Source organism: Cryptomeria japonica, chromosome 7 (genome assembly GCF_030272615.1).
Source record: "Cryptomeria japonica chromosome 7, Sugi_1.0, whole genome shotgun sequence".
NCBI classification, from domain to species: Eukaryota; Viridiplantae; Streptophyta; class Pinopsida; order Cupressales; family Cupressaceae; genus Cryptomeria; species Cryptomeria japonica.
In genome coordinates this window covers 680930755-680939982 of record NC_081411.1, presented here as the reverse complement: position 1 = coordinate 680939982, position 9228 = coordinate 680930755, and the positions used below count along the sequence as shown (strand labels likewise).

The window sequence follows — 9228 nt, the reverse complement described above, 5'->3', positions numbered from 1 at the left end:
AGTATATAAATTCATTAAACCAACTACTAATCATCCGCATAATAATCTCTCTCTCTCTGGCGCGCGTGCGCGCACATACACAAAATGAAACAGCTTTGCTGAATTGAATAAATTCTCATAAATGTTATTTCTTAATATTGAAATTGTTAGACAAGTGTTTCTTTGTTATCATTATTAATGCATATAGCACAAAAATGTCAATTTATTTAGTCCAAAATGATGGAGGAAATAGTAAAGTCTATAATTATATATTTTTTCTAAAATCAATGTTCATGTCTTTCATCATTATTGTTTGTCAAGTAATTATCGTCATCTTAAAAGAAATGCCAAACTACACAATAAGATATAATAAAAAGAAAGTATGAGATGCATGAGATGCATGCTAATTAGATTCAAATGAAATAGTTTTTTGTTAATAATTTGCATTCTTTTTCTATAAAAGATTTATGTAATTAATTAAAATGCTAACTACTTTCATAAGCACACACATTTCATTTTCAATAAAAAAGCTTTTTTTTTTGTTGGTAATCACGTTTTACTGAAGCTATGAACTAGAATAAAAAAAGCTATTATTAATCAAAATATAACTTCAATTAGAACATATAAAATTTGATATAATAAAATCAATATTTTTCTTAATTGTTTTATTAATGTATATAGTACAAAAATGTCATTTTTTTAGTCTAAAATGATGAAGAAGACAATAGTAAAATCTATAATTATACATTTTTTCTAACACCAATGTTCATGTCTTTAATCATTATCCTTTATCATGAAATTATCATGGTCCTAAAGAAATGTCAAACTATAGAATAAGATATAGTAAAAAGAAAGTATGAGATGCATGTTAATTAAATTTAACCGAAATAACTTGTGTTAATAATTAGTATTATTTTCTTAGAAAGATTTATGTTGTTAATTAGAATACTAATCACTTTCCTAAACATGTCCTTCCATTTTAAGTTAAAAAACTATTATTAATCAATTATAGGCTTCAATTAGAACTCATAATATTTCATACGATAAAGTCAAAATTTTTAATAAAATTATAAACCTATTAAAACAACCACTCATCATTCAAATAATAATACATCCATTATAATTGACAAATATAAACTAAATTTCACATTGATATATATATAAACTACTTTACATTGATTTTGTTGGATTTTAAGATACGATGAACAAAAATGATATAGACACAGCATCTACCACTTAAACCAACTGCTTGAGCTAATACCATTTAGCTTGTACTAGAACAAATTACTTTTCCTCTACAGTTGCTCTAGCTGAGTCTATAAACATAGCCCACAAGAAAACAGAAAGGATATTGTGGAATATCACTACTTGTAAGGGAAGCATAAGCATGGCCCTCACTATTTACATAAGGAATACAAATAACAAAATCTATTCTCTTTGTCTCATGGTGCTCCATAGCCCTTCCTTTCACTGTAGCTCAGAACTCTCTCGGGTCAACAAACAGTCTAAGACCCGGTGCAGACATGCTCCAATCCTCTTGGCCAGAAGAACTGAGTTTCTTAATGCACCAGAGATCCTCTGGACAAGAAAACAAATCTCTGTAAGGAATCCAAGACATAAGGGGATCACGAGCACCCACTTCAGTGGCAAGGAATCTGCACCCCTTCTTTTCCCTAGCCAAATTGTGTGTAAACCACCATAGACAGCTCATAAGTTTTCCACACTTGGGCCCCTCTCCGTGCAACCCATAAAGGAAATGGATTCCAAAGGGCCTGAAAACATCTGGAATGGATGGGACATTCAACCAAGGGAAGGCCTTGTCAAGCAACCGAGTAGCTGCAGCATACATACGCTTTGTCTTACACACTCCTTTTACTTGCATTTTGAACAAATCATTGCTGCTCCACACGCTTAGCACAGCCCAAGAAGTTGCCCTAGGCCACTCTTCAGTTCTGGGAAAGGCCACCCATGTCCCTAAACTTAGCTTGTTTTGCAGTATGGTGTCTATGTCCTGTGGGAAAAACTCAGAAGTTCCCATGCATCTTCTGTATAGAGCCTCTGCTTCTTTCATACCCAGTTTGAGGATCTTTACTGAGGAAGATATGTGCTTAGAGTGGGATTGTACAGGGTGGACCAACATAGCTGGGGTTCTGAATTTGGTAAAGCTGCATTTCTCCACAAAAAGCTTGATGCATGCATTGTTGTCCTTCTCAGTAGCCATGTAAGCGTACTCTGCCCCATTTGCCTTGAACCACTTTTCTATCTCTTGTACCAACCGCAGCCCAATTCCTTTACGCCTACAAACAGAAAATAAAACATTGAGAATTGAGTAAAATGGATTCCTCTGTACTGTCTGAGCTTTGGGACAATTAGATATGGCAGAGAACTTGATTGATCCAAAGTTCTAAAGTGCAGAGCAACGAAAGCAAGTTTGTAAAGAAGAAAACAAATCATTGGATGCTATGTTATGTACTGTTAAATTGTGTATAAATTTTTGAATCAACGTTTTATATTATGTATTAAATTGTATATAAATTTTTGAATCAACATTTGATTGCATTCAAGAGTCCATTTTCAGAAAGAGGAAAGTGCTCAGAAAAAGGACTAATCAATGTGTGTGTAATCTATAACTTTCATGAGAGAAGGCATTTCATTGTAAAAGAGAATATCTCTTTTTGAGCTGATAAACGACATTTGCAATTCCTCTGAAGCATATTTTTCTTTCAGGAATCAAACAACCATGGTTCATAAAATCGGTATTCTGATTGTTATAGTTTCTGAAAGCTCATATTTTAATTTTTAAGAAAATGCTAATAATTTTTTTTTAAAACATAAAACTTTGTGTAGATTTTTTTTGAATATTGGAAGCTTCTGGATTTGACTGTTGTGTATTTTTCATGTCAACATTTTCCTATCATACTCTATGATCTATCATTAAAAAAAGAGAAGAGAAAATAAGCTGTAGAACAATTACTTAAACATCAACCATGCTAAACAATTACAAGAAAACTCATATTTAACTATTAAGCAATGTTAATAAAGTTCAAGAACATGTAGTTTTGGAATAGATTTTTCTAGATTATTGAAAGCTTCTAGATTTGACTGCATGTATTGTTTGTGTCAACATTTCAGATCATATTCCATACTCCAAGAACAACAAGCTAAAAAAAAAGAAAATAGAAACTTAATATCTTTAATAGATTTGTATCTATTAATCAATGCTAATAAAGCTCAAGAACATGTAGCTATGTATAGATTTTTCTTATTTTAAATGACCCAAACAAAGAAAATCGTATTGAATAGATTTAGAAAGAATACCTGTGGGTTGGCGAGACTCTCAGGCCAAGAATATAAGCCGCCTTGGTGTACAATGGAATCTGTTGAAGCTCCTGATTATTGATCCCACACACAACTGTTTTAATGGAGCCCCTGATAATCCCCACCATTTCTCTATCCGGCCCATATTCTGCAACCTAATGAACCCACTTAAATCTCAGGAAGCTGATCCAATAAAATCTCTCTGAACTATTCAATGGGTACTGAAAATAAACAGCCCTACTGCACTAAAAATCTCTATACATATAAACAACCAATGAAAAACTTAAAGCCTATGCAAAAAAAAATGATTATATGTATCATAAGAGAGTACCAACCAGCATTGTATAAGCTGGAGAATGGCGGATCCTACAGATGGGGTCGCCCATGAGATCTGTATAGAGAGAAACACTTGTACTCGACCCTACTTCACACCTCATTTCCAGCTCCTCTACTCGTTCAACATCTTTCTCTGTATCAAATTCTCTGATACACAATTTGTTGTGGACCTCCATGTCAGCCATTACTTCTTTCTTCTTCCCTTGGGCCCTTCTTATATCTCTTACAGCTGTAAAAATTGTCCTTGCAGGGCTCTGTGTTGTTTCAGATTGCATCCACATACATACACACCAACCAACAAAACAAAATACAAAAAACAACTTGTTGAACTACCCCGAAACAACCCAAACTACTCAATGAATCCCCCCCTCCCTTCCTCATGCATTTCGTGATACATGAACGTCTTTATATAACAGCCAGCTGACCCACTTCAGCTTTATCCATGTTTCTGTTTCTTTTGCAATTTTTTTCTGCCTTTTTTAAACTCAACTGTTGAAACCCAACAACTGATCGAGGCGGCGGTTTGTGTTTTCTTGTGTAATGTGATTTGGAGGGGTTGTGGAGTGAGAAAGTTGGGATGTGATGTGATGGCATGCACGTGTGAGAGACTTGGTCGGCAATTCTTCATTGGCCTACAAACTGCTATTATTGGGCACAGGACGTCACAAGGACGTTACTGTACTAGACTCTTTTTACAGTACTATACTCTTTGCTGGGGTGCGACAAATCTTCGTTTAGTGTGACTGATTTCATGTCATGTCCTTCTCATGATATTTTGGGGCAATAGATAATCTTACCAGTTGTTTTTTAGCCCTAATGCCAATGAGAATCGATCATGTTGTGTTTTGGGCAATATAATTATCCTTGTTTGATGGTACAGGACAATCACTTTAAGGCGATGATTTTATCCACACTTGTATCTTCTGTCACACTTTTATCTTATTTATTCCCAACTGAGGGAGGGAGGGAGGGAGAGAAAAAGTTATATTCTTAAAACAATAGATTCTGTGAGAGAAACCCATCTGAAAGAATCCCACTGCCATGAATGATGCTTTGGTTCAGAGTGCTAAGCACATTCAAGAGAATAATGTTTTCTAATGCCTATTGTTAGGTTACTGATTCTTCAGTATTATTTGTTAATGAATATAGTACAAAAATACCAAACTCACTTGGTTTAAAGTAATAGAGGCAACAAAAGACTTTATAGTAATCAATGATCATGTCTTTAGTATTTTATTGTTGTTTATTAGGGTTTTTAAAAAACTGTCAAATTGGACAAGAATGGAGAAAAGAAAGTTTTTCATGATAGATTTTAAAAAGAAGTGTATTAAGATGGTGCTTTACTTTAGTGTGCTAGTCACATTTATATAAATAATATTTTTCAATATCAATTATTAGGTAAGTGTTTCTTCATTGTCTTTATTAATTCATATGGCACAAAAATGACAACTTAATTGGTCTAAAATAATGGAGACAACAATACACTTCATAACCATATGTTTGTGCTCAAATCAATGATAATGTCTTTAAAATATTTTACTATTGTTGTTTATCATGTAATTGCCAATGGTCCCAAAGAAATGTCAAACTGCACAATATTTTTTATTCTTTTCCAATAGAAAAGATTATTCTTATAACAATAGATTCTAAAAGAAACCCCACTAGAATGATGCTTTTCTTTAGAGTGGTGAACAAATTGAGTAAATAATATTACTTGATATCTATTATATTAGGCAAGTGTTATCTTCATTATCATTCCCAATGCATACAGCACAATAATATCTACTTTGTTTGAAAGTAGTGGATGCAAGAATACACTTCATAATTGCATGCTTGTGATAAAATCAAGATCATATCTTAATAAGTGAAAATAAAAAATTCTAAATTAAAAGTGTTAGTCTATCTACTAGAAGTGTATTTACCTACTTAACAAATCTTTTTGGACTCTAATAATAGTAATTTATTTTTAAACTTAATTAAATAAATAGAATTTGACGTTTAGGTTGCATAAGTTTATGCTAAGCTTATAAGAAAGTTGGAAAGAACATAGAGAGAGAAATCATAGCTTATTCAAAGCTTGTACTTGAGTGGCGTAAAGTTGGGAATATGACATGATGATAATTTGAATAATTGAAAGGTTGTGAAAGTGCCACAATTGATATTTTCTAAAAACTTGCAATAATTTCTAAAAATATATTAGCAATGTCAAAATGACATTATAGTGTTTAAAGAATCATTTGAAGAATCCACTGACACAGATGTGATGTTATCTAAAGAATAATAGTAGTGTCACAAATATTGTACGTTACTTTCTAATATTAAAACTAGTAGTAGTCAACACCTATTTTCATTGTGGCAATACTTATCAAGTTTGAAAAATGAAGAAAGGAGGATGCCTTTGGTATATTTAGGATCTTTCCATCATCAAGTGTCTTGAAGAATGTTTTAGCATAAATGTTTGAAAATAGATATATATGTGATCCTAGGGTGCTAATGTATGAAGGTATTATTAACAGAGTGGGTGGTTATGCAACAGTTATGGAATATGCCCAAGGTGGTCTCAAAAAGGAAAGGTGTGTAGGTGTTAACTTAGAGTGATGCAATATCTTTTGTATTTTTAGTCAATTTTCTGAAAATAGTATTCTTAGGGATAAGCTAACTTTAAGGCATGGATTATGGTTGAGGTTTAGAGAAAAATATAGATGTTTACAAAAGAAAAAGTGAGGTTGTGTGCATGGGCCCTTAGCGTATCATGTTATTGTGTTAGGTGACATGCAAATGTGAATGTGGATGGGATTAGATGCATTTAGTCTAAGGGTAATGTTCAAATATCTATGAGGAGTTTTTATATTCTAGGAGGGTCAAATTTTATCTAGATTATGTTTTTTTGTAAATAGGGAGAAAGTTGAGAGCAAAACAAGGAGAAGCGTGTGAATTATGCATTTTTAAATATATTTTACCTCCACTTTAGCAGACATGTGAGTTACAATAAATCAAAACTTGGCAAAATAAATAAAATTATTTTTATAGTACTCAATAAAAGTGGATGCCTGGTGAATGTAATATTGCTATAGTTGAAATAGTACCCTTAAGTGGTAATGTAAATATTAAAAAATAGATAATAACTTTAGGTACAATTTTGAATTAGTTATCTAAACAAATTTGCAAAAATTAGTAAAAAGAGTTGTAAGAAATTAAATGTATTTAGGAACTGCCTTTTTAACATACCATAAAATTAATCTAGTAAAAAATAGAAACTTCAATGAGACACTACTAAAATTTTTAAAAGAAAGAGTAAAAGGGCACATGCAGATGTGATGACATTTTTGCTACATTATGCAAGTAAACAATTAGTTCACATTTTTGCTTAATAAAAAACAATTAGTTATGAAATTTTAATCTTTTAATAATAAATTTAAAAATATTTTTACTAATGCAACTTCATAAAAGATTATCAAATTCAAATTTTAAAAAGGTAAATATCTAATGTAGGCTAAGGTTTGACACATCTTTTAGGTTTGGAAAATGATAAATGGTTTGAAAGTTTTTGATTAAGGATCAAATAGGTTTCGAAGGGACCCAAAACCCCATACAAAAAGTTTTTAAGGGACCCAAAACCCTTATATTTTTTGGGGATCCAGAACCCACTTATAGAACGTTGCAACAAGGTACAATACACACAACCAATAGCCAACAACCTACCAACAAATACTAAGTATTAAAGAACCACCTATAAAAGAAAAATGTTGAAGCCAACAACATAAACTACTCAAACAATCATGAGAAAAGGGTTTTTCTAGGCTCCCCTAACCTTAACAATAGGTTTTAACAAGGCTCCCATAACCTTCACTCCTAGTAACATAAATATATTACATACTAAAATCACTAGAAGAATGGGTTTTGAAAAGGCTCTCATAACCTTAATCCAGTAAAGAAACATGACCCGATCGAACACCAAAACCTTGAACTCCACCTTAGTCTCCACCTCCATAGGAAAAAAATTATAGAGAAAAATATTAGAGGCATCAACACCATCAATGCAACCAAAGACCACCAACACTACAACACAAGCCCCCTTAATGCAGCTTCCAACCTCTCCCACAAAGTCAATCTCCACCTCAATAAGAGACGCCTCCACCTCAATAGGATCAATGAAAGAGGAATAAAGAATAAAAGAAATACAAGCCCTAGCCACATTCAAAAGAAGGTTCTCCACCTCTATAGGAGAAAACACCACCTCAATAGTAGAATCATTGAGGAGGACCAGAGACAGAGCATCATGAGCCCACAAATGAAAATTGAAATCTTAAAACCACAAAGCTCCATCCAGCCACACAAGGTTGGACATCTCCACAAAACCTAAGAGAACCCATAACCAAAAATAACGACCACCAAAAAAAACAACTCCACAAGAAATGGAGACTAGATGCTCAAGCAAGGAAGAAATGAAATGCCTCCCACAAAAAGAAGAGCAACCAACAACCTAGAAAAGAGACAAACCTCTGCACATAGAAAACGAGACTTCTCTCTGCACTATGAGAACTGCATTCAATACTAATGGTTTGAAAGTTATTGTAGCATCCTAAATTGTACTCCCTTACAATTAGGACCACATTTGGGGCCCTCACCTTAGTGTTTGTACCCCAATGCTTAATTAAGACCTAATTATGCTTTTATCATGCAAAGTTAGCCTTACTTTCACCCTACACCTTGCATGGCCCTTTGGTCTTGGTCCTAAACTGGGGTAGGACCAGGGTGTGGTGCCATGGTCCTTTATGGGACTAGGCCATGGTGCCTTGGTCCTCCCAAAAAGGACCTCAATTTGGCCCCTCACAATGGTCATAATGAGTTGGAGGGAATGTGATCTCCATGTCGGCCCTTGTCAAAAAATTAAGATTTTTTCCCAATAAGCAAGTTTATAAGGAGGTCTACCCTCTCATTTCATCATCACAACAGAATCATAAGGCATCCAGTCAATCTGTATTCAAGCAATCTATCATTCAATCATTGAAGCATTCATCATCAAGTATTTCTAGAGATCTTCAAGGTTGCATATTCTTCATTTATTCATTGTTGAGCAACATTTTATCATTCATATGCAAGAATGTGTGTGTGATTAGGGTTTTGTCATGTTCATGCTATTTTATACAAGATATGTGGTTACATTCAAGAAGCAAAGCATCATTATTAGCCATTATAGATCTGAGGTATATATTTCCATCATTTATTTCAATATTTATAATATTTCATTCAAGAATAATTCCTAAACCGAGGTTTGACTTAGGAGAACCCCTATTTCCAACCCTTTCCCTCTTCTTTCTATGTGTAGGAAATAGGTACATAGTTGTGATCTTCAAAATAAGCATTATTTATAGTGATGAATTGATCCCCCATTGGAGTGCAAAACATTTGAAGGGCCAAGGTGATGTGCACCACGGTCCTAAAATTTTAGGAGCTCCTTTGGGGATCAAATCTGAGTCTACTTATAGCTCTCAAATCCAAGCGCGTGACTCAATTTGATGACTGTAGCTTGTTGGGTCTTTGTTTTTACCTTCATTTTCAACACTTTACCCTAATTTCAGCAATTCAACTTAC

At 33.4% G+C, this 9228-nt stretch overlaps 1 protein-coding gene across 1 annotated transcript; it reads right to left on the bottom strand.

Annotated features, from left to right (window-relative positions):
• Window positions 1-1112: 1112 nt before the first annotated feature.
• LOC131068505 (probable N-acetyltransferase HLS1-like) lies at window positions 1113-4116 on the bottom strand. The gene is made up of 3 exons (XM_059207695.1): window positions 3633-4116; window positions 3298-3452; window positions 1113-2276 (listed from the first exon to the last, which is right to left on the bottom strand). Exons 1-3 carry the CDS (start codon window positions 3912-3914, stop codon window positions 1457-1459), a joined length of 1257 nt encoding a protein of 418 aa, XP_059063678.1. The 5' UTR covers window positions 3915-4116; the 3' UTR covers window positions 1113-1456.
• Window positions 4117-9228: the final 5112 nt, after the last annotated feature.

Bases quoted from the DNA above. Each gene is read 5' to 3' on its own strand.
- LOC131068505 (XM_059207695.1), bottom strand. From the start codon at position 3,914: ATGTGGATGCAATCTGAAACAACACAGAGCCCTGCAAGGACAATTTTT. The intron at 3,453-3,632 runs GTTGGTACTCTC...TGGGTTCATTAG, and splicing joins CTCCAGCTTATACAATGCTG to GTTGCAGAATATGGGCCGGA. The intron at 2,277-3,297 runs GTATTCTTTCTA...TTCTGTTTGTAG, and splicing joins AGAGTCTCGCCAACCCACAG to GCGTAAAGGAATTGGGCTGC.